The following is a 23,961-nucleotide window of genomic DNA, read 5'->3' as shown; positions in this document are numbered from 1 at the left end:
CACCGCCCCACCTCCACCTGTGGTCCCGCCGCACACAGGCCAGTTCCTCCTCAGTGTGCAGGGCGGAGGGCGGGAAGGCCGGCCAGGGACCGGGGCGCCCGCTGCTGCCTGAGGCCCCGGGCCTGCGGCCTGCACCACCTGGAAGGCTTCAAGAATCCTCCACAATTCCGCAAATCACCTCACGCGTCCACACCCTCCAGTCAAGATTGTTGAGATTTGCCCTTTAGGCCTTGATTAGACCCTGCCCTCAGGGGTCCCCTCGGGTCCCCCTCTCCTCCCCCCTCCCCGGGCAGCCGTCCACACCAGTCCAGCCTGCTTCCCGTCCTGCTCTGCCCCTGGGACCCACACTCCCTCTGGCTGCGTGTGCCGTCTCCCCACCCCCCAAACAGTCACCCACACACTGTTAGCAAACCCAACATTTATTGAGAACAAAGTAAATTGGGTGGCAGAGGCCCATTTCAGTTCATCGAACTTCAGCTGAGGACGGGGACCAGGGGGGTGGCCAGCCCTGAAGTCACCCCCCCAGGGAGGAGCCAGCCCTGGGAGAGGGGCAGTCAGACCTCCAGGGCCTGGTGGGGACCTCCGCCCAGGAATGTGTGAAGGCCCCGAGGGCCTGACGGCAGGGCAGTGCCCCCTGGTGTGGGCAAGGGTGCCAGCAGCAGGTGACAGGCAGCTGCGAGCGGGTGGCCATCCAGGGGCGGAGGGGGAGGCCCGGCCCCTCTCAGGGATTGACGGGGGGCAGGGAGCTGAGTTCGGGCAGGAGCTCCGGGTGGGGGTCCAGGCGGGCCAGGCGGCTCTGCTCCAGGGCGATGGCCTCCGCAGAGTGCTTGCACTTCTCAGAGCCACACTGGCAGGTGAAGTATTTACTCTTGATGTCCCAGAAGCGGTCGCCGTAGTCAAACCTGCCCGGAGAGCACCAGAGGCTTGTGGGGACCCCCCGGGAGGGAACCCAGCACCCCCCCTTTCCTGCCAGGCTCTAGGTCCTCTGTCCTACGGACCCGCAGTGCCAGCTCTGCTGGGAACCTGGCTGAATGCGGAGTCTTGGGCCCCAACCTACTGAATGGAAATCCTGTGAGGCTCAGGCCAGTTAAGAGGCCCTCCCTGCAGGGACACTTCCACACACTGCTGTCTAAGCAGCCATGCCACCCCCAGGACTGCCACCCCACTCTCCGGGTGCTGGGCCTGGCCGGGCCGCAGCTGCAGCCTCACCCCAGCTCCTCCCCGGTCCGGATGTCTCGGGAGCTGAAGAAGGCGATGCGTGGAAATCGCAGGTCTTGGTGCAGCATGAAAACCCGGACAGGGATGATGTTGGGGTCACACAGGTGGTTGATGAACCGGCTGATGTTGCCGTAGTAACGTGCATCGATGCAGTACACCTCTCCGTCCTGAGGGGAGGGTGGCATGCTTCAACCTCGACCACCCTCTGTGCCAGGCCAGCGCCCCTCGCTCCGGGGGTCCACCTGCCGACGGGGAGCAGGGGACCGAGGGGCCTCCTCCCACCTTGTTGTCTAAGTCGAAGAGGTAAGAGTCGTCCTCTCTGACGTCGGCCTCCGCGTCGGAGATCAGCTCCCCGACATACCTGCTGGGCAGGAAGTGGAGGTTCTGAAGGGAGGCAGGGGTGATGGGGCCAGCTCCCAGCGCATCTCCTCCTCAAGACCCAGGGCTCCTCGTCCACCACGCCAGACGCCCCAGCCAGTGTCTCCGAGTGTCACAGACTGTCAACACTGCTGGGACCTGGCCGGGTGACCGAGGCCCAGTGGGTCCTGAGGACAGTGGACCTCACTTGGGAGGGAGGGACATGGGGACACTGGCATGTGAGGTCCCCACCGGAGAGCCACAACAGGCAGGGACCCACGAGAGCGCTGGCAGGGGACAGGCTGGAGACGGGCTGTGGGAGGTGAGGGGCGGGCCTCCAGGCCAGGCCTCTGGGCTCCGACGATCACCCAGGGGCCACGGGCTTGGGTGGGGTCTGCTGTTCGGGTTGAGACCCTGGGAGCTTTGTCGCCCAGGAGTCACCCAGCAAGGGTGGCAATGGCAGGCTGCAGGAGTGGTCAGTGCTGCAGGAAGGGACAGGGGCCAGGCGGCGCGGCGAGGAGCATGGGGAAGCAGCCGGGGCCAGGACGCCCCCCCCCCCCGCCCCCGGAGCAGAGGGAGAGCAGCTGCTGGAGAGGAAGGGTGGACGGCCGGAGGTGAGGGCAGGGTCTGAGCTGGAGCTGCGGGCGCTGGCCGGCGCCCCGGAACGAGGGCCGCGGTGGGCTGGGGCTGTCAGAAGGCAGCAGCTGCACAGGGGTGACAGGATGAGCAGTGAGTGGGCCGTGGGGAAACTGAGGCCCGGGAAGAAGGGGCTGCTTGTTTGAGAAGTTGACAGATGACACCATGGAAAGAAAATGGAAACAGGCAAGTGGGGCTGGAGGGTTTTCTTTTGAAAAACTGAGTTTTTGAGTTGAGAGAGGGAAAGAGGTGGAGGGCGACAGACATTGCTTTGTTGTTCCTAACTTATGAACTCACTGGTGGATTCCTGCACATGTACTGACCACTGATCGAACCCACAACCTTGGCGTATCGGGACGCTGTAGTTAACTGAGCTACTCAGCCAGAGCAAGGGGTTGTTTTTGTTTCTTTTTAAGTAGATTTCCAGTTGTGAGAATGCAAAACACAGTTTATTCTGGTATTATTAATATTGTATTATTTTCCATAAGAACTGTACACCTACTAATGTATTTCCCCCCATCCTGTAAGTTACACACATACACACACACACACACACAATAGAGAGAAGGAGAGAGGAGAGACGGAGAGAGGGATCAGCTGTTCCACTCATTTGCGCATTCACTGGCTGATTCTTACCCGTGCTCTGACCTGGGACCAAGCTCACAACCTTGGCGTACAGGCACGATGCTCTAACAAACTGAGCAAACTGGCCAGGGTGGTTTTTTTCCCCTTCCAAGGTCAAAGGAGACCTAGATAAGCTCGAAGGCCATGGGACGGGACCCAGGGGACAGAGAGAGGTTAAGACGCTGGGCAGAGGAAGAACCGATAGAGAAGGTGGACGGAAAGGTGCCCCCTCCACTTCGGGCAGAAGAATGAGGCTCAACAAGGCCAGGTGACGGTGCCAGGGCCACCAGCGGCCAAGCAGGGCGCAAACTCAGGCGTGTCTCCCCAGCTGGTGTTTTCACCCGCTCTGAGGGGCAGGGAAGCGAGGTACGCGACTGGGAAGTAGGGGGCACGTGGGCAGCGAGGATGGAGAACCCTGTGGCCTGGGCAGAGCGGGGCAGGTGGGGTGCCTGGCTGTGGGGGTGGGGCAGAGGGGCTGGCCGGATATGGGGCAGGGACAGGAGGTGGGACCCCAGGGAGGCGGGCAGGGAGGCGGGCAGAAGCAGCGTCAGCAGGCCCCCCCTCACCCCTGCCCCACTCACTCGCAGATGAAGGTTCCCTGCGGGATTGTCTGCAGGGCGCGGACCCCCCAGCCCATCTTGGCCGTGCGGTAGAGCTGCAGTCGCACCCTAGGGGTGGGAGAGGGGACGATGGTGGGCGGGTGACCGCGCGTGCGTGTGCGTGTGCGTGTGTGTGTGTGTGGTGGGGGGTGGGGGTCTCCAGGGTCAGGGCCTCACTTGATGCCACTCTGCACCACGCGGTTCTTGCAGTTTCTCCAGCAGGAGCAGGCCTGGTTGCACTCGAAGATCAGCGGGGGCTCGATCTTGTTAAACTCCTGGAGCAGCCGCCCATCCTGGCGGAGGGACGGGAGGACAATGGGCTCTGCGCGACCCCATCTCGGCCGCCAGGACCCCCAAGGCCCCACAGAGAAAGCCCCCCTGACACCAACCCAGACAGACAGGAGACAGGGCTGGGGGACACCACTCAGGCCTCCCAGGCCCGGCCCTGCCCTCTCTGCTCTGTCCCTCACAGGGTAGGAGGCGAGGAACAAGGTCGCAGGGAGTCTGTGTTCGAGGCTGGCAGGCGGCTCGGCACGTACCTTGTCGTACCAGCAGCGGATGCTGAGCTGGCCGCACAGGCAGTTGGAGCTGGAGCAGTCATCCACACACGTGCAGTGCTGGGCAGGAGGCAGACGCACTCAATCCCGAGTCCGCCCTGCCCCCACCCGCTGCCCACTCTCTAGGCCGGGTCTCCGTTTCTGGGTGGTGGGTGGTGCCGGCTCCATGGCGAAGGGAATGAGGATGCTGCTGAAGACGTGCCCTCTAGGACCACCGGGAGCCTGCCTGACACCTTGGTGTGTCCTAGTAGAAGCCACCTTCTCCAGGTGGACTTGAGACCTCCCTCCGGCCCACCCCCTTGACCAGACGCCCTTCTGGGCCCACAGCTTGCCCCACAGAACTTGGTGGCTGTGGCATCCCTTTGGAGGACCCCAGCCCGCCCCCCTCACCTGCAGGTGGGTGATGTTGCGGTCGATGTTCATGGTGGATGTCTCACAGTTTTCCGAAATGTACTTGTAATCCTCTGGGCATGGCTCCCCGTCCACGCCATTGACACAGGGGATGGGCACATTCTCATAGCCCCGAGCCACGTCCCTGGCAAAGGGAAACCGGCTGAGGATCCCCTTAGGTCCAAGGAAAGAGCCCAGGGTGCCGGAAAGGGGGAGGTCTGGGTGTTCCCCGGGAACATGGGGTTGCCAGATAAAAGTGTAGGGCCCCAGTTAAATTCAGATTTCAGATAAACAAGAAATAATTTTTTAGAATAGCTATGTCCCAAATACTGCACAGGATACTCCCTCTGTTACATCCGTTTAAGACTCACTCTTGACACTTGTCTCGGTCACGTGATACATTTATCCGTCCCACCCTAAAGGCCGGTCAGTGAAAATACTTTCTGACATAAAACCGGTCTGTGGCCCAAAAAAGGTTGGGGACCACTGTTCTAACCAACTGATCTACCTGGCCAGGGCTGGCTACACGGGACACTTTTACACTAAAAAAGTATAAACTGTACATCTGACATTCTATTTTAACTGGATATTGTGTATTTTATTTGTTATATCTGACAATCCTGGTAGGGGGAACCGGAAGTGCTGCTTAGGATTCTGTGGGGCCCAGGGAGGGTCCCGGGATGTTCTAGGGTCCCCTGGGGGCCTGGTGCGTGAGCGTGACCGGGGTGTGACCAGACCAGGGCAGGGCGTGGCTAGCCCAGAGGGTGTGGCTGCGTGACCCGTGCGTGGCCAGCCTGGGCGGGGCCGGGCCGTCCTGGGCCGCAGGGCGCATGCTCACCGGCAGATGATCTTCTCCGTGCGGATGGCCCGGTTTCCCACACCGAGCCGCAGCTTGCGGTTGAGCTGGAGTGCAAACCACACGTCGGAGCGTTCCGGAGTCAGGTCCCACGCAGTGTCCCCCTCCTTGTTGCGCAGCTCAGGATTTGCGCCGCGTGACAGGAACAGCCTGGGAGGGGAGAGGAAGCCGCTTGTGGGGCCCGGAGCTGGGCGAGGTTGCAGCTGCGCGGGGGCGCGGGGTTTGCGGGGCTCACAGCACGCAGTCGTGGTAGCTCTCCCGGGCCGCGATGTGCAGGGGCGTGTCCCCGTGGTAGTTGACAGCGTGGAGGTCGCAGCGGGCGTTCAGCAGAACCTCGGCGATGGCAGCACTGCCGGTGAAGGAAGCCCAGTGCAGGCAGATGTTCTCCTCCTGCGCAGGGGGGGGGCCGGCGTGGCCGGGGCAGTGAGCCCCAGGGGCCGGGGCCAGCCCCACCTGCCCTACCCCCACTACACCCGCACTCACGTTGTCTGTGAGGGTGACGTCGGCCCCCCGTGTCAGCAGCATGCGGATCACCTCGATGTGCTTGTGCTCTGCGGCCCAGATGATGGGTGTCCATCCCCCACTGTCCTGTGGGTGCGGAGGGAGGGAGACAGGGAAGAGAATGGGGGGCAGGCCCAGCGGCCAGCCCTGCTCACCAGAGCGCAGGTGGTGGAGAGCGCGTGCTCCGCAGCCAGCAGCGCAGCCTGAGCAAGTCCCCCACGCCTCTGGGTCAGCTCTCATCTATCGGTGAAACTGTAGCGTCTGCTGCTCAAGGCCGCGGAGTACTTTCTCTCTCTAAAGAACACGCACTTCCTAAGTCTGCCTAGTCAGAAGTCCAAACGCAGCGACCCAGTAACGACAACCACCCCTAGGAACACAGACTAGGGTGTGCGAATGAGCTGGAAGGCCAGGTGCTCCCAAAGGCTGCTGGGTCCTGTCAAAGCCAACGCAGCAACCTCCAGGGGCTCCTCCGGACAAAGGACGGACGGAGAAGGGGACAACGGAGGGAAACACATCTACCACTAGGAAAACGAAGAGTTCACAGTGAGTCTCACTGGACACAACAGAGCTGAAGGCAGCCACTCGTGGCTCTAAATACTACTTGGATAGAGCGTCGGTCTGGGACGCAGAGGACCCAGGTTTGAAACCCCCAAATCACTGGCTTGAGCAAGGGTCACTGGCTTGGCTGTAGTCCCCTCATCAAGGCACATGTTGGAAAGCAATCAATGAAAAACTAAGACACAACGAAGAATTGATGCTTCTCATCTCTCTCTCTCCCTTCCTGTCTGTCCCTCTCTCTCTTTCATACACACACACACACAAAAACCAAACAAACAAAAAGCCTGACAGTGAGAAGCAGCAGAAGAAGAGTGAGGAGAAGCATGAACGCAGGGCTGGGCCTCTGACCTGGGCGTTGACGTCCACCTGTCCCGTGCTCAGCAGCAGGCTGACCATCTCCAAGTTCCCAATTTTGGCTGCGTGGTGGAGGCAGGTGGAGCCGTCTTCCTCCTGAGGGAGACGCGGGTGGGTGAGTCCCCGGCGGGCACCTGCACCCCGGGTCCGCCCCTGGGCCGTGCCGCCCACCTTGTTATAGACGCAGCCGCCGCGCTGCACCATGTAGCGGGCCACCTCCAGGTGGTTGTTCACCACGGCCTCCATCAGCGGCGTCCGCTGCTGCTTGTCCACGGCGTTGATGTTGGCTCCAGCCTGTGAGGAGGGGGGACGTGGGCTGGTACCAGGGCGGGGCCGGGAGGGGGTGGGGGCGGGGCCTGGTCAGTGAGGCAGTGGGCCGGCCGCGCTGACCTGCAGCAGCACGTGACAGATCTCCACGGAGCCCTTCTGGGCAGCGGCGTGCAGGGGCGTGCGTTTGCTCTGCTGGTCACTCTGGAAGTTGGGGTCCAGGTTGTCCACTGCGGGGAGAGCCCGCCACACCGGGAGAGGGAGGGACAAGTGGTAAGCAAGCTAGGGGGTGGGTGGCACCTCCTCCGGGAAGGCTTCTCGGGCACGTGTCAGAGGAAGGACCTGGGGGCACCCGCACTGGCCAAGTTCGCCGCGGCCCGTCCCGACTGCCGCTGGGCACTGGGCGGGGCAGCTAACCTCTGGGGTGAGGGCAAGTCTTCCATCGCACTCCTGGTCCCAGCCCGCTGCCCGGCAATTTCCGGGGCGCAACCAAGCTGTGCTGAACGAAGGAGCGGGTACTCACACAGCATCAGGACGACCTTCTGCAGCTCCCCCTGCTTCACGGACAGGTGCAGCTGCCGCGGGTGGAAGCGGAGCTTCTTCCGCCTGCCGTGGGGGGGCTCCTCAGACTCGAGCGCCAGCTTTAGTACCCACAGATCTGCCCCCCCAAGCCTCAACCATGTCTCTGTGCCAGAGAGCTGCCCCCACTCACCGCTCTGACTCCTGGATGACGAGGGCCTTTTCCAGGGCCTCGCGGCCGGGCCCCGGGGGCAGCCCCACGGCTGAAAGGCAGCCCCCACTGGGCAGGGCCAAGGAGGGCCCCGAGCTGTCGATGGTGTCAGCCACGGGGTCACAGGGTGGGCGTCGGGGCTCCCCCTGCCCTCGCATCCGGGCGCTGTGGGAGAAGGGGCTCGTGTCTCAGGGGCGACGGGGAAGGAACAGGAGACGGAGCGTGGGCAAGGGGAGGCCAGTACCTGGGCTGGGAAGTGTCCGCTCTCCCGGGGGCATCCTGGGCCAGGGGTGGGGGGGCAGGGGCGGCAGTGCCAGCTGGCGGGGTCATTCCGTCCCCCCGGGGGATGGTCACCTCCTGGGCTTCAGACGCATCCTCCCCACAGTGGGGACAGAAGACCATCCCATTCAGCTGGGACACACAGGCCTTGTGGAAGCGATGGGCCACACGGAAGTCGGGGTGGCACTCTAGAAAGGTGCCCTGGGGTAGGGAGACAGTGTGGTCAGGCTCCGAGAGCCGCCTCTGGGGGAGGGGGGCGCACGCTGCCTGTGGGCCGCTCACCGCCGTGCAGAAGTAGCCGCAGCCGGGACAGCAGTGGTGCTTGACCATGCGGGCACGGTGGGTCTCACAGAGCACCATCAGGGCCACGCGGCTCGACGGCCTCATGGTCTCCCGCTTGAGGATGGCGGCGTTGCAGCCTGACAGCTGGGGGCCGGGACGGGTGCGGGCAGAGAGGTGAGCTGGGGCCCAGGCTAAGCGCCCGCTCTCCCCAACTGCCCAGCCCTGCGCATGCGCACGCGCCCACCTCGCCGTCCACGCTCTCCGTGGCCATGCACTTGTGCCCCGCCCGCTCGCTGATGCGGTCGATCTTGGGCGCCTCCATGCGGCAGCTGCACAGGGGCAGCTCCTCGAACCCACGCTCCGTCTCCAGCGAGGACGTGTCATTGGACACCCCTTGGACAGAGGACAAAGGGAGCTGAGGGAGACCCTGCCCCTCACCCACCGGGACCCCCAGTGGGGCCGTTCACCCCCCACCCAGCCTGCCTTTCCCTTCATGCTCCGGAACCCCCAAAACCTGGCCGTGGACACCCGTGCACCAGTGGAGGCCCCTCCGCCCCTTTCCCTCCAGTCCTCAGAGCGCCCCCTAGCGGCTCCCTGTCCCAGCAGTTGGCAATTACCAGCGTGGTTGGGGGAGAGGGTCCCCTCGCTGGGCAGCTCCAGGGACCCCAGAGGGACCTCCATGTACTCACTGGGGCCTGAGGAGCCCACACCATTCACTCCTGACACAGAGACAGAGAGAGGGAGAGTGCGAGCTCGAGGGCACCGGGACGTGTGGGGACATGCAGGCGGACATGCGTTCAGTGTGTGTCTGTGCGTGCTTTCTGGGGCTGTGCGGGGGCTGCAGAAAGGGACCCCAGAGCAGAGGGGCCTCCTCACCTCGTGGCTCCTTGGCCCGCGGCGGCTCCCGCTTCCGCCGTTTCCGAGACGGCTTCACCCATGGGCTGTCTTTCCGCCATTTCTTTTTGGCTTTCCGCCGGCCGCTGGACCCACTCTGGGGAGGAGGAGGCAGTGTTAGGCAGCCTGGCCCCGGTCCTTCAGCCCTGCGGGGGCCAGCCTCCAGCTCTCACCCGGTCAGACTGGTTGCCAGACTCCTCGTCTTCCTCCTCCTCCTCTTCCTCGTCATCCTCCTCCTCCTCCTCTTCTTCCTCCTCCTCCTCTTCCTCTTCCTCACTCAGTTGTTCCGCCAGCGCTTCAACCTCAGACTGGGACAGAGGCAAGGTGGGGGTGAGGGCACAGTGACTGCTGGGCCACAGATCTCTCCTGCAGGGACCTGGGAGGGGGCAGAGCAGCTAGCTCACAGCCACCCCCGGGACTCGAACAATACGGTGGACCGCAGAAAACCACCACCACCCGGAAGGGCTCTCCAGCGGAGACGAGCGCTTACAAGGAAAGCACCACAAGAGCTGGACAGAGAGAGGGACGTGGAATACGACACAGCAAGGAAAAGGAGGTGCGGGTGCGGCTTAGAGCAACATGTGACTCTCGGCAAGACGCTATTAAGCAAAAACAACAGCAAAAGGTATGTTCCAGAAAGGAAATGTACAGCATGCGTATGTAACGATGTAACGTATACTCCTTCCGTGAAGTTCACGAATAGCTGAGACGACCAAAGGCTACTAAAAACACTCGGTGAAAAGCTAACGAGGAACTCGACAACGAGGATCAAGTTAACGTTACCTAAATCCACCGACGGAGCTCAACATCACTGATAAGAGACCAGATATTCTGTCTCTCCTCATGTGAGGCGGCAGGAAGCGCTCATACCAGTGGGTGCGGTGGCGTGGGGGAGGGTGCACCTGAAGTCGGTCACGCTTTTAATTTTTTTTTTTTTTAAAAGAGACAGAGAGTCAGAGAGAGGGATAGACAGGGACAGACAGAAACAGAGAGAGATGAGAAGCATCAATCATTCATTTTTCATTGCGCGTTGCAACACCTTAGTTGTTCATTGATTGCTTACTCATATGTGCCTTGACCGCGGGCCTTCAGCAGACCGAGTAGCCCCTTGCTGGAGCCAGCGACCTTGGGTTCAAGCTGGGGGGCTTTTTGCTCAAACCAGATGAGCCCGCGCTCAAGCTGGCGACCTCGGGGTCTCGAACCTGGGTCCTCTACCTCCCAGTCCGACGCTCTATCCACTGCGCCACCGCCTGGTCAGGCTCGGTCACTCTTTTAGCTTGCTAAGTTTACAAGTACAAGAAATAAGGGGCAGCCTGACCAGGCGGTGGCGCAGTGGATACAGCGTCAGACTGGGATGCAGGCTCATCAGCTTGAGCACGGGGTCGCTAGCTTGAACGTAGGATCACTCACTCTGCTTGAGCCCCCGGTCAAGGCACATATGAGAAAGCAATAATATTGCTTTCTTAGTGAACTAAGGTGCTGCAACAAAGAACTGATGCTTCTCATCTCTCTCCCTTCTTGTCTGTCTGTCCCTATCTGTCCCTCTGTCTATGACTTAAAAAAAAAAGAGCCTAACCAGGCGGTGGTGCAGTGGACAGAGAGTCGAACTGGGATGTGGAGGACCCAGATTTGAGACCCCGAGGTTGCCAGCTTGAGCACGGGCTCATCTGGTTTGAGCAAGGGGTTACTCGGTCTGCTGAAGGCCCGCAGTCAAGGCACATATGAGAAAGCAATCAATGAACAACTAAGGTTGCAATTTGCAACGAAAAACTAATGATTGAGGCCCTGGCCGGCTGGCACAGTGGTAGAGCGTCGGCCTGGCGTGTAGAGGTCCCGGGGTCGATTCCCGGCCAGGGCACACAGGAGAAGCGCCCATCTGCTTCTCCACTCCTCCCCCTCTTCTTCCTCTCTGTCTCTCTCTTCCCCTCCCGCAGCCGAGGCTCCATTGGAGCAAAAGATGGCCCAGGCGCTGGGGATGGCTCCTTGGCCACTGCCCCAGGCGCTAGAGTGGCTCTGGTCGCAACAGAGCGACGCCCGGGAGGGGCAGAGCATCGCCCCCTGGTGGGCAGAGCGTCGCCCCCTGGTGGGCGTGCAGTGTGGATCCCGGTCGGGCGCATGTGGGAGTCTGTCTGACTGTCTCTCCCCGTTTCCAGCTTCAGAAAAATACAAAAAAAAAACCCCTGAGATGTGAAGACTAAATGGTAGGAAAGTGATAATATCAAAACCACTGGGCCTGACCCGGCGGTGGCGCAGTGGATAGAGCGTTGGACTGGGATGCAGAGGATCCCGGTTTGAGACCCCGAGGTCGCCAGCTTGAGCGCAGGCTCATCTGGTTTGAACAAAAGCTCACCAGCTTGGACCCAAGGTCGCTGGCTTGAGCAAGGGGTTACTCGGTCTGCTGAAGGCCCATGGTCAAGGCACATATGAGCCTGACCTGTGGTGGCGCAGTAGATAAAGCATCGACCTGGAAATGCTGAGGTTGCCGGTTCAAAACCCTGGGCTTGCCTGGTCAAGGTATATATGGGAGTTGATGCTTCCAACTCCTTCCCCCTTCTCTCTCTGTCTCTCTCTCCTCTCTCTCTCCTCTCTAAAAATGAATAAATAAATAAAAAAATTAAAAAAAAAAAAAGGCACATATGAGAAAGCAATCAATGAACAACTAAGGTGTCACAACGAAAAACTGATGATTGATGCTTCTCATCTCTCTCTGTTCCTGTCTGTCCCTATCTAACCCTCTCTCTGACTCCCTCTCTGTCTCTGTAAAAAAACAAACAAACAAAAAAACACCTTAAAAAAAAAACCACTGGGAAGTGGTTTAGATGTGAAAACAGTCGCGTGGTGATGCTAAGAAACAGAAGGAGTCTGACTGCGGGGACGCAGTGAACAGAGAGACAAAGAGCTGTCTCGAGACACTAGGTCCCAGGTTTGAAACTCCCGAGGTCACCCGCTTGAGTGCCAGGCTCATCTGGCTTAACCTGGAGCTCCCCCTCTACCCCTGTCAAGGTACGTATGAGAAGCAGTCAACGAACAACTAAAGTGACACAACTGTGAGTCGATGCTTCTCATCTCTCTCCCTTCCCCCACACTCCCCTAAAAAAACCCCAAGTAAAAGAGAAAGAGGCCTTATGTTTAGAGATGCACGTGGAAATATTTCTAGATAACATGATTTGTTTGGGATTTGCATTCAAATAATCCAGCAGGTGTGCCTTGGGGAGGAGTAGTGAGAGGACTAGCTGTGCATTAATCACAAAGGAGGCAAGATCGTGCATGCAGCGGGCTAGAAGGGTCTCTTCCATCAGCGCGGTCGGGAAAACTGGACAGGCACGTACGAAAGAGTAACACTGGATGACCTTCCTATATCACACCTGAGAATAAACTCCAGCCTGACCTGTGGTGGCGCAGTGGATAGAGCGTCGACCTGGAAAGCCGAGGTTGCGGGTTCAAAACCCTGGGCTTGCCCGGTCAAGGCACATCCAGTAGCCAATGAACAACTAACGTGAAGCAACTATGAGTTGGTACTTCTTGCTTCCCCCCTCCTCTCTCTGTAAAATCAGTAAATAAAATCTTAAAAAAAACAAACTCAAGCCCTGGCTCATCTGGTTTGTGTAGGTGTGCCAGAAATGTCACGCTGGTCCATATGTATGAAGATTGCAGAGTCTATAGTCATTGGACCTATAATCTTTATACAACATCAGGCTAGTTAACTCTTTCATGGACTGGCAGGTGAAAAACACTGGTAGAACATAGTCCCGATACACCAAGGTTGTGGGTTCGATCCCCGGTCAGGGCACAAATAAGAATCAGCCAGTGAATGCATATATCAATGGAACAGCAAATTGATGTTTTTCTCTCTTTCCCATCCTCTCGCTCTAAAATCAGTAATAAAAATTTTTTGAGAAAGAAAATTTTTTGAGAGAATAAACTCAAAAAGGATCAAAGACTTAAATGTAAGACCCGAAACCACAAAACTCCTAGAAGAAAACAGACCCAGTATGCTAACACTGCTCTTAGCGGCATATTTTTGGCTCTGTCTTCTCAGGCAAAGACAGCAAAACGGAAAATAAACAAACGTGATTATATCTAACAAAGGAGTCTTGCAAGGAAAAGGAGACCATCAACAAAACAAAAAGACAACCTACTGAACGGAAGAAGAGATTTGCCAATGATACATCTGATAAGAAGTGAACCATTGAAAACACACCAGAAACTCATAGCACTGAAACACCCAAAACAAGACAAAAAAACCCTCACCAAACTAGCCAAAAAAAAAGGGCAGGCCCTGGCTGTTAACTTAGTGGGTCTGATATGCCCAGGGGTGGGTCTGGTCCCCAGTCAGGGCACGTACAGGAATCAACCAATGAATGCATACCTAAAGTGGAACGAAATAAACTGATGTTCCCCTCAAATAAATAAACAAACAGACAAGTAAATAAATAAAGGGGCATAGGACCTGAATAAACAGTTATCCAAAGAGGACCTAGAGATAGACATATGAAAAGATGCTCAGCCTGACTGGTGGTGGTGCAGTGGGCATAGACCAGCGACCTGGAACGCTGAGGTCCCTTGGTTTAAAACCCTGGGCTTGCCCGGTCAAGATATTTACTAAAGTAACCCATGAAGGACTCATGTGAAGAGTTGATACTTCTTACTCCACCTCCCCTCTTTGTCTTTAAAATCAATAAAAACAAAAAAAGATGCTTAACACCACTAATCATCAGGGAAATGCAAATTAAAACCACAGTAGCCCTGGCCGGTGGCTCAGTGGATAAAGCACTAACCTAGTGTGCCCCAGGTCAGAAATCAACCCACAGCAGGGCACCTAGGAGGAGCCATCAATGTGTGCACAACTAAATGGAACGGCTAAGGCTAAGTGAAACACGTTGATCCTGACCAGGCAGTGGAGCAGTGGATAGAGTATCGGACTGGGATGTGGAGGACCCAGGTTCAAGACCCTGAGGTCTCCAGCTTAAGCGCAGGCTCATCTGGTTTGAGCAAAGCTCACCAGCTTGGACCCAAGGTTGCTGGCTTGAGCAAGGGGTCACTCGGTCTGCTGAAGGCCCACGGTCAAGGCACATATGAGAAAGCAATCAATGAACAACTAAGGAGCTGCAACAAAAAACTGATGATTGATGCTTCTCATCTCTCTGCGTTCCTGCCTGTCCCTATCTATCCCTCTCTTTGACTCTCGCTCTGTCTCTGAAAAAAAAAAAAAAAAGAAACACGTTGATACTTCTCTGTTCCCTTTTCCCTCCCCCTACACTGTCAAATAAATGGAAAAATTAAAAATAACAAACAAGGCCCTGGCCGGTTCGCTCAGTGGTAGAGCGTCAGGCTGGCGTGCAGGAGTCCCAGGTTCGATTCCTGGCCAGGGCACACAGGAGAAGCGCCCATCTGCTTCTCCACCCCTCCCCTCTCTTTCCTCTGTCTCTCTCTTCCCCTCCCGCAGCCAAGGCTCCATTGGAGCAAAGTTGGCCTGGGCGCTGGGGATGGCTCTATGGCCTCTGCCTCAGGCGCTAGAATGGCTCTGGTTGCAACAGAGCAACGCCCCAGATGGGCAGAGCATCACCCCCTGGTAAGCATGCCGGGTGGATCCCGGTTGGGCGCATGCGGGAGTCTGTTTGACTGCCTCCCTGTTTCCAACTTCAGAAAAATTAAAAAATAAAAAAAATAGCCCTGGCCGGTTGGCTCAGTAGTAGAGCATCGGCCTGGTGTGCAGGAGTCCCGGGTTTGATTCCCGGCCAGGGCACAGAGGAGAAGCGCCCATCTGCTTCTCCACCCCTCCCCCTTTCCTTCCTCTCTGTCTCTCCCCCTCCCGCAGCCGAGGCTCCACTGGAGTTTGCCCGGGCGCTGAGGATGGCTCTGTGGCCGCTGCCTCAGGCACTAGAATGGCTCTGGTTGCAGCAGAGCTACACCCCAGATGGGCATGCCCCTGGTGGGCGTGCCGGGTGGATCCCGGTAGGGCGCATGCGGGAGTCTGTCTGATTGCCTCCCTGTCTCCAGCTTCGGAAAAATACAAAAATAAGTAAATAAATAAATAAATAAAAATAAGAAACACAGTGAGATAGAACCTAAAATCTGTCAGAATGGCTATCGTCAATAAATCAACAAATGCCTGACCGGTGGTGGCGCAGTGGACTGAGCCATCAGCCCGGGACACTAAGGGCCCCAGTTTGAAACTCTGAGAGGTCACTGGCTGGAGGACAGGCTCGTTGGCTTGAGCGTGGGGTCTCCAGCTTGAGTGTGAGATCATCGACATGACTCCATGGTCACTGGCTTGAGCCCAAGGTCACTAGCTTGAGCAAGGGTCAGCTGGCATAATTTGAGCCCCTCCCACCCCCGTCAAGGCACACAGGAGAAGCAATCAGTGAACAACTAAGGAGATACAAGTTGATGCTTCCCGTCTCCCTCGCCTCTCCCTCTCTCCTCCCTTTTCTCTCTCTTAAAAAAAAAAATCAAGCCCTGGCCGGTTGGCTCAGCGGTAGAGCGTCGGCCTAGCGTGCGGAGGACCCGGGTTCAATTCCCGGCCAGGGCACACAGGAGAAGCGCCCATTTGCTTCTCCACCCCTCCGCCGCGCTTTCCTCTCTGTCTCTCTCGTCCCCTCCCACAGCCAAGGCTCCATTGGAGCAAAGATGGCCCGGGCGCTGGGGATGGCTCTGTGGCCTCTGTCCCAGGCGCTAGAGTGGCTCTGGTCGCAACATGGCGACGCCCAGGATGGGCAGAGCATCGCCCCCTGGTGGGCAGAGCATCGCCCCTGGTGGGCGTGCTGGGTGGATCCCGGTCGGGCGCATGCGGGAGTCTGTCTGACTGTCTCTCCCTGTTTCCAGCTTCAGAAAAATGGAAAAAAAAAAAAAAAAATAAAATAAATAAATAAATAAATCAACAAACAAGTGCTGGTGAAGAAGTGGAGAAAGGGGACCCGCGAATTGTTGGTAGAAATTCATATCCTCAAAAAACGAAAAACAGAACTAGCACATTCAGCAATTCCACTTCTGGGTATTTGTCCAAAAAAACCCAAAACACTAATTTGAAAAATTAAAAAAAAAATACAACTTGCCAGTTAAAAATGGTTACCAGAATGTAAAGTACAGCATAGAGAATATAGTCAATAATACTGTAATAACTAAGTATGGTGTCAGATGTGTACTAAACTTTTTGGGGCCATCAGTTCATAATCACTATGTTGTACACCAAAAACTAATATATATATGTATATATATATATATACATTAAAAATTTTTTTTAAGCGAGAGGAGAGGAGATGGTAAGACAGACTCCTGCATGTGTCCTGACCGGGATTCACCTGGCAACCCGTCTGGGGCCAATGCTTGAATAAACTGAGCTATCCTCAGCACCTGAGGCTGATGCTCGGACCAACCAAGCCACTGGCTGCAGAAAGGGAAGGGAGAAAAGGGGGAGAGAAGCAGATGGTCGCTTCTCATGTGCCCTGACCGGGGATTGAACCTGGGACATCCATATGCCAGGTTGACACTGTATCCACTGAACAAACCGGGCAGGGCCCCAAAACTAACACACACACACACACACACACACACACACGTGTGTGTGTGTGTGTGTATATTTTAAAACATTTTTATTTTTAATTTTTGTTAAGTGAGAGAGAGAGAGAGAAGGGGGGAGGGACAGACAGGGATACACCGACAGGAAGGGAGAGAGATGAGAAGCATCAACTCGGAGTTGTGGCATTTTAGTCATTCACTGATTACTTCTCATACGTGCCCTGATGGGGGGTGGGGTGGGGGCTCACTGAACCGTTGAGCCCGCGCTCAAGCCAGTAACGTTGAGCTCAAGCTGGCAACCTTGGGGTTTTGAACCTCAGTCCTCAGCGTCCCAGGTCAATGCTCTATCCACTGCGCCAGTACTGGTCAGACCGCCCAGAACTATTATCACATGTCTACTGTAACTGAAAAATAAAGTCAGTGTAAAAAATCAGCTGTGGCCCGGCCAGTGGCTCAGCAGTGGAGCAGGGGTCCCCAAACTTTCTACACAGGGGGCCAGTTCACTGCCCCTCAGACCATTGGAGGGCTGAACTATAAAAAAAAACTATGAACAAATCCCTGTGCACATTGCACATATCTTATTTTAAAGTAAAAAAACAAAACGGGAACAAATACAATATTTAAAATAAAGAACAAGTAAATTTAAATCAACAAACTGACCAGTATTTCAATGGGAACTATGGGCCTGCTTTTGGCTAGATAGTCAATGTGCTCCTCTCACTGACCACCAATGAAAGAGGTGCCCCTTCCAGAAGTGCGGCGGGGGCCGGATAAATGGCTTCAGGGGGCCGCATGAGGCCCATGGGCCGTAGTTTGGGGACCCCTGCAGTAGAGCATTGGCCCAGCATGTGGAAGTCTTGGGTTCGATTCCGGGCCAGGGCACACAGGAGAAGCGTCCATCTGCTTCTCCACCCCTCCCCCTCTCCTTTCTCTCTCTCTCTCTTCCCCTCCCGCAACCAAGGCTCCATTGGAGCAAAGTTGGCCTGGGCGCTGAGGATGGCTCCATGGCCTCTGCCTCAGGCACTAGAATGGCTCTGGTCGCATCAGAGCAACGCCCCAGATGAGGAAAGGATCACCCCCTGGTGGGCTTGCCAGATGGATCTCGGGCACATGTGGGAGTCTGTCTCTTTGCCTCCCCGCTTCTCACTTCAGAAAAATACCAAAAAAAAAAAAAGAAAAAAAGAAAGAAAAAGAAAAAAAATCAACTGTATTTGCAACAGCAGAGATAGACCTAAGGGTACCACGCTAAGTGAGACAAGTCAGAGAAACAGAAATGCTATAGGGTTCACTGGTATAGACTCTAAAGAACAATATAAACAAACAAACAAAACAGAAACAACTCATAGGAAACAGACGGATGGTTGTCAGAAGGGAGGGGATTGAGGACTGGATGAAAAAAGTGAAAGGATTAAGAAGTACAGATTGGGCCCCGGCTGGGTAGCTCCATTGGTTAGACCAGCATCCTGATACGCCAAGGTTGTGGTTCTATCGTTGAGCAGGACGCATCTAAGAATTAACCAATGAGTGTATAAATAAGTGGAACAAATCGATGTTTTTCTCTCCCCCTTCTTCTCGCTCTTAAAAAAAAAAAAACAATTTTACTTAAAAAAAAAAAAGGACACCTGAAACTAATACAAAATAATATTGAATGTAAAATAAAATAGTAGCCTGAACAGGCGGTGGCACAGTGGATAGAGCGCCGGACTGGGATGTGGAGGATCCAGGTTCGAGACCCCGAGGTTGCCAGCTTGAGCGTGGGCTCATCTGGTTTGAGCAAAAGCTCACCAGCTTGGGCCCAAGGTCGAGCAAGGGGTCACTCGGTCTGCTGAAGGCCCGCGGACAAGGCACATATGAGAAAGCAATCAATAAACAACTAAGGAGTTGCAATGCGCAACAAAAAACTAATTGATTCTTCTCATCTCTCCATTCCTGTCTGTCTGTCCCTGTCTATCCCTCTCTCTGACTCTCTGTCTCTGTAAAAAAATAAAATAAAATAAAACAGTACTGGCCAGTTGGCTCAGTGGTAGAATGACCGCCCAGTGTGTGGATGTACTGAGTTCGATTCCCGGTCAGGGCACACAGGAGAAGCGCCCATCTGCCCCCCCCCCACCATCTTTTTCTCTTTCTTCCCCTCCAGCAGCCATGGCTTGATTGGATTCTGGGTAAGGTGGCCCCAGGCATTGAGGATGGCTCCATGGGATCCCCCTCAGGCACTAAAAAAAATGGCTCAGTTGCTGAGCAACAGAGTAACAGCTCAGATGGGCAAAGCATGCCCCCCCCTCAGACTTGCCAGGTGGATCCCAGTTAGGCGCATGCGGGAGTCTGTCTCTTTGCCTCCCCTCCTCTCACTAAAATAAATAAAATAAATAAATCACCCCACATATTTGGAGCTGGGTGACAGCTACATGGGGCTCACACTTCTATTCTTCTGTGTATATACAGTTGGTTCTTGAACACGTGGGTTAGGGGTGCCAACCCACCATGCAGTCGAAAATCCACGTATAACTTCTGACTCCCCCTCAAATGAATGAATAGCCTATTGTTGACCGGAAGACTCACCAATAACGTACACAATTGATTAACATATATTCTGTGTATTATGTGTAATATATACTGTGTTCTTACAATCAAGTAAGCTAAAGAGAATAAATCCTAAGGGAAAAAAAAATACATTTACAGTTCTTACTTAAAAAAAATAATGAGCCTGACCAGGCGGTGGCACAGTGGATAGAGCGTCGGACTGGGATGCATAGGACCCAGGTTCGAGACCCCGAGGTCGCCAGCTTGAGCGCGGGCTCATCTGGCTTGAGCAAAAAGCCCACCAGCTTGAACCCAAGGTCGCTGGCTCCAGCAAGGGGTCACTCGGTCTGCTGAAGGCCCGCGGTCAAGGCACATATGAGAAAGCAATCAATGAACAACTAAGGTGTTGCAATGCGCAATGAAAAACTAACGATTGATGCTTCTCATCTCTCTCCGATCCTGTCTGTCTGTCCCTGTCTATCCGTTTCTCTGACTCACTCTCTGTCTCTGTAAAAAAAAAAAAAAAGAACTGTGTATAAGAGGACCCACATAGGTCAAACCTGTGTTGTTCAAAGATCATCCATATTTGAAAGTTTCGACGATAAAACACGAACTAAAAAAGCAAATTAGGCAAGACTACAGTACATATGCAAACGTGTGCGACAACAGCAAACCAAGAGTCAAGGAGTGTCCGAGCAAACAACAATTCAACCCTAAAGTGGATGGCGGTCACTGCACAGAGGAGGGGGGCGGACTGGGGCGCAGCACACGTGGCCCTAGTTACGGACGGTATGGGGTAATAAGCCAGTGGGTGTTCAGGAGACACAAACAGGAAGGGTGACAAGGGACAGGAGCAAGAGAGCCGGGAGAGCGAGGCCCGGACGTGGGTGGCCGGCGGGCGCCCCTCACCTTGCTGTCGGAGTCCACGCGCTCATCCACAGAGTAGGAGTCGTAGTAGAGGCTGAAGTCGTCGCCCACCACCGTCTCCCACTCGTCCAGGGGCCCCGGGGTCGCCTTCGCTAGGCTCATGTCTCCTGAGCCCCGGGCGGAGCCCAGGTCCTCCGACTGGAACACAGTGAGAACCATGGAGGCCACGGGCACTCCTCACCCACCCTTGCCCTGGGATGGCGGTAGGCAGACCCCATCTGCGGAACCCCTGCAGCAGCCCCCGCCCTGCCCCCCCCCCCAGGTGGGGAGGCCTTGCTCTCTGCCTCTCCCTGCTCACCAGGCCACCGCCTGAGTGCAGCTTCCTCCTTTTGGCCGCATCTGGAAGGAGAGGAGAAAGGAGCCTGGCTCGTACTCTAAACCCTCAGGACAGCTCTGTACAGAGTCAGCTGCAGGGGGGTGGGGGGTGGACTGACCTGAGGCCGCCTTCCCCAGGGAGTGCACGTCATCGCTCATGCGGAAATGCTGTACTTCAGGGGGCCGCTTCTCGAGGACTGGGGGCTAGGGACAGAGAGGGGGTCCACTGAGGGTCAGGGAACCTCGAAGGTCTGGCCCAAGCTAACCCCAGTTGGGGCTGGGGTGGTGAGCCACACCCTCAAAAATGCCACCAGGAGCTGCCGTTAACCAGATGCGGTTATAACAAGAACTGCTGTCTCTTGAGAGGAAGTGTATCAAGCACATCCCACACCTAACCCTCACTTCTTCACCTGGGCAGCAGCCCTTTCTTCCCACTTTACAGATGAGAAAACAAAGGTTAAGGCCTTGAGTAAAGCTGCCCAAACCACACCCCCTGCTACCAAGAGCCCTAAAAACATTGTCACACAGCCTGTGAGACTCTGGGGCCTCCTGTCCTGTTTATGGCCCTCACTAACTGGCAGGGGCAGTTTCTAAGGGAGGAGAAAGTTCCCTGGGGGCTTGCTTGGAGGGTAAAAAGGGAGAGTGGTTTGAAGTTTCTCTACATAATCACTACCTTAAGAGTAATGAAGACATTAACTACTTAAATAAACCCTTTGACCTTTATCTCTTCTACTTCTCTCTCCCGAAGAATGCAAACTCTAGGAAGGCAGGAACCTGTCTGCTCACACGTTAAGCCCCAGCCCAGGTGGTGACCTGAAATAGCCCCTTGGTAGATAATGTAAAGCTGTGAATGGATTAGAACAGACCTAAAGCTAAAGTATAAGAAAGCCCAAAAGATTCTTTTAAGCCTGTAACTACCTTCTTTATGTTGAATCCCTGTAACCCTTAAGCATGTCCCCTCATGATCACATACTGCTTTATCAACTTGCCTTATCTAGCCAAAAAAAAAAAAAAAAAAAAAAAGCCCAGAAAAGGTTGAGGATTGATGACCTTTCCCACCCCCACAACCCTCCCCCAAATCCTCACCTGTCCGTTTCCCAGTTTGGACATGGTTTTCCGGGCTCGGTGGACCTTGGGCTGCCCCTCTGGGCTGGCTGTAGCTGGAGAGGGCTCAGGCCCTGGTGCAGCGGCCCCCTGGGCCCCTGGCATACTCAGCAGCCTCATAGCCAAACTCTGGACTGATGGGGGTGATTTTCCAGCCCCCGTCATTGACATCTTGGCCCGGCTGGGACAGGCACCCCCTTTGCTGGGGGAAGAGGGGAATGACTTTGTGGCATGGCCTGGAAAAGAGACAGGCAGGCAGAGGCAAGATTAGAAGGAAGGCAGAGTATGCCCCCCCCTTCCCCTCCCCCCCCACCCCGTCGTCGTCCGGCCAGCCGTCCTCCCCCCCCCCCCCCCCCCCCGCAGCCTCTTACCCAGCAGGATGCGTCCCCCTTGGAGGTCCCCATCTCCCTCAAGAGTTTCAGGTTCATCCCCAATGAGTGGTGTGGCTCCCACTGGGGTGTCAGCCCCCTCGTCACCGACAGTGACGGTGACAGAGGCTGGGGACGTGGGGCCAGCAGGCTCCAGAGGGTCGGGGTTGGCCTTGGGCAGGGTCTCTTCACTACGAGGGATGTCCCCAAAAGAGCCATGAACTGCAAGGGAAGAGAGAAAGTTCCGGGCTGCGCGCTCAGCGCGTCCCGGTCCGGGGAGGGGAAGGTCCGGTCGGGCCCGCTTCCGCGTCGCTCACCTCTCTCGGTGGCCCCTCTGGGCTCCTTGTCCAGCAGCAGAGCCGCCTGCTCCGCGGGGGCCTCCCCCTGGGAGGCGACACAGGGAAGATGGGGGCTGGTCAGTCCGGTCGGAAGTTGGGGGGCCCAGGACGCCTGGGCCCTGGAAAGAGAGAGTAGGCTCCGGGGCCTACCTCTTCCTCTCTGGGCGCCCCCCCTTCCGCGGCCGCGGCTGCCCGGAGGGGCCGCACGACCCCTCCCCCGGGCCCGCATCAGCCCCCGGCCTCTCGGTAGACCCCTCATCTCTGGGGCCGCGAAGAGAGGAGGGGGAGGGGGCGGGGCCTCCGCGCACCGGCCCCGCCCCCTCCTCCCGGCTGCACGCGCCGCTCCCCCTTTGTCCCCCAGGCCGCGGGGACCCCGGGCACCAACCCCTCCAGCGCCCGCTGCCCCCCAGCCCGGCGGACGGCCCCTCGTGCCCCGCGCGCGTGCTCCGGGGGCCCCGGCGCCCGCCGCCCACTCGGGGACGGCCAGCGGCTGCACGCGCGCTTCCGTGCCCACTCCCCCCACCTCCCACCCCCTGGTCCCCTCATCCGCCCCCGGTGCTGGCCCTCCAGAGTGTTGCAAGTCCCGCTCGGGCCCCCCGGCCCCGTTGCACCCCCGGAGCATTGCACGGGCGCGCGCTTTCCCCCGGGCGCGCGCGCGGGCATGCACCCGCCTCTCCCCCTCCCCTTCCGCACCTCGGCGGCCGCCACCGCTGCAGCTCCCGCCGCCGCCGCCATCGCCGCTCGCGCTGGGGGCCGAGCCGGCGCGCGGCCGCCCCGGGTCACGTGGGAGGGGGAGGCAGGGCCAGGAGGAGCCTTAAAGGAGCCACCGCGCGCTTTCTAGCCATTTTCCCCGGAGAGGGGCCTTGGAGGTGGTCGTGGCGGCGGCTAGCCCTCGGCTGGAGGGTGCGGGGGAGCATCCAGCCGTTCCTAGTTTCAGTTCGGCGGTGGCCGAAAGGCCAGGCACGCCTGAGTCCAGGTGTGGCCTCTTCGCCCACCCCACACCAAGTTTTTAGGTGACAAGCGGAGTCTCCGAGCCTCCCAGCAGCAGTTCTATTTATTTCCCATCTGGCTTGCGCGTGCTTCTCCCGCTTCTGGGTACTTTCTAGTTTCTGGGTCTCCAGATAGAAGGCACAGCCTCAAGTTTGGCCTTGCTTGTCTAACGAGCAAGAAGGGGGCGATAGGGACGCACAGAGGACACCTTCACTCTTGGCTGCTACTAGCATGCTGCTTCATGTCCTCCTTTGAAAACTGGGGGGGGGGGGGCGGTCTCTTTTTATACCGGACTTTGCCCCACACATGCACCAGGGACTTAGGTAAGCCCTCTGTTGCCTCAGAGTCATTACTGTCTGGTGACACTCGAGTAACCAAACAGTTCACAAGCAGTCAGGCACTCCGTGGGTCATGGCCCAGCGGGCAGTGGAAGTATGAATATTAGGTCAAGATATACAACCTTGATAGGACAATTTAGGGTACACAGTCTCTTTAGGTATTACATTCTGGTAAAAGTTGGGAAAAGATCTGTATGCTTTCACAGGCAGTATTTGCCATAGGTAGGTGGTTGAGATATAGGGCTCCTGAGGCCAATTCAAAGCCTTCTGGGAACTGTAGTTGTCTTTGGTTAGGAACTATTCCAAGGGCTTTCTGGGATTTGTAGTCTTCCCTGTGCCCTGAGTGGTTTTGTTTTTTCTTTAGCTTCACTGAGTACACGAACCCTTTCCCCAGACCCCAAATGCCCAAAGATAGGCTCCTGCTTACAATTTCAGAGATCA

The 23,961-nt window shown here is 56.7% G+C and overlaps 1 protein-coding gene across 4 annotated transcripts; it reads right to left on the bottom strand.

Moving 5' to 3' along the window:
* Nucleotides 1–403: 403 nt before the first annotated feature.
* Nucleotides 404–22,976, bottom strand: EHMT2 (euchromatic histone lysine methyltransferase 2). Of its 4 annotated transcripts, none has more exons than XM_066262951.1 (28): nt 22,886–22,976; nt 22,172–22,238; nt 21,858–22,076; nt 21,469–21,722; nt 20,502–20,586; nt 20,366–20,406; nt 20,050–20,205; nt 9,276–9,410; nt 9,085–9,199; nt 8,826–8,927; nt 8,453–8,601; nt 8,209–8,352; nt 7,892–8,127; nt 7,630–7,812; nt 7,441–7,523; nt 7,041–7,147; nt 6,822–6,944; nt 6,645–6,746; nt 5,721–5,825; nt 5,473–5,627; nt 5,220–5,387; nt 4,382–4,526; nt 3,974–4,051; nt 3,612–3,727; nt 3,417–3,503; nt 1,501–1,582; nt 1,210–1,385; nt 404–902 (listed from the first exon to the last, which is right to left on the bottom strand). In XM_066262951.1, the coding sequence occupies exons 1-28, from the start codon at nt 22,925–22,927 to the stop codon at nt 722–724; spliced, it is 3,636 nt and encodes a 1,211-aa protein (XP_066119048.1). In that variant the 5' UTR covers nt 22,928–22,976; the 3' UTR covers nt 404–721. The 4 variants fall into 4 exon arrangements, with proteins under 4 accessions (XP_066119048.1, XP_066119136.1, XP_066118875.1 ...); XM_066263039.1 differs by having other exon boundaries at nt 1,501–1,579; nt 22,886–22,975; XM_066262778.1 differs by lacking the exon at nt 22,886–22,976 and having other exon boundaries at nt 22,172–22,496.
* Nucleotides 22,977–23,961: the final 985 nt, after the last annotated feature.

This window comes from Saccopteryx bilineata, chromosome 1, assembly GCF_036850765.1.
Source record: "Saccopteryx bilineata isolate mSacBil1 chromosome 1, mSacBil1_pri_phased_curated, whole genome shotgun sequence".
In the NCBI taxonomy this organism is placed as follows: Eukaryota; Metazoa; Chordata; class Mammalia; order Chiroptera; family Emballonuridae; genus Saccopteryx; species Saccopteryx bilineata.
Note: the sequence above shows the minus strand (reverse complement) of the source record. Positions and strands in the feature narration are given on the sequence as shown.

What these genes read in the sequence shown, in the direction of transcription:
- EHMT2 (XM_066262778.1), bottom strand. Translation starts at nt 22,451, where the DNA reads ATGAGGGGTCTACCGAGAGGCCGGGGGCTGATGCGGGCCCGGGGGAGG. An exon ending in GCGTGGACTCCGACAGCAAG is followed by an intron (nt 9,411 to 20,049) that starts GTGAGGGGCGCC and finishes CCTCTGTCCCAG; the next exon opens with TCTGAGGTTGAAGCGCTGGC. An exon ending in GCGGACACTTCCCAGCCCAG is followed by an intron (nt 7,813 to 7,891) that starts GTACTGGCCTCC and finishes CTTCTCCCACAG; the next exon opens with CGCCCGGATGCGAGGGCAGG.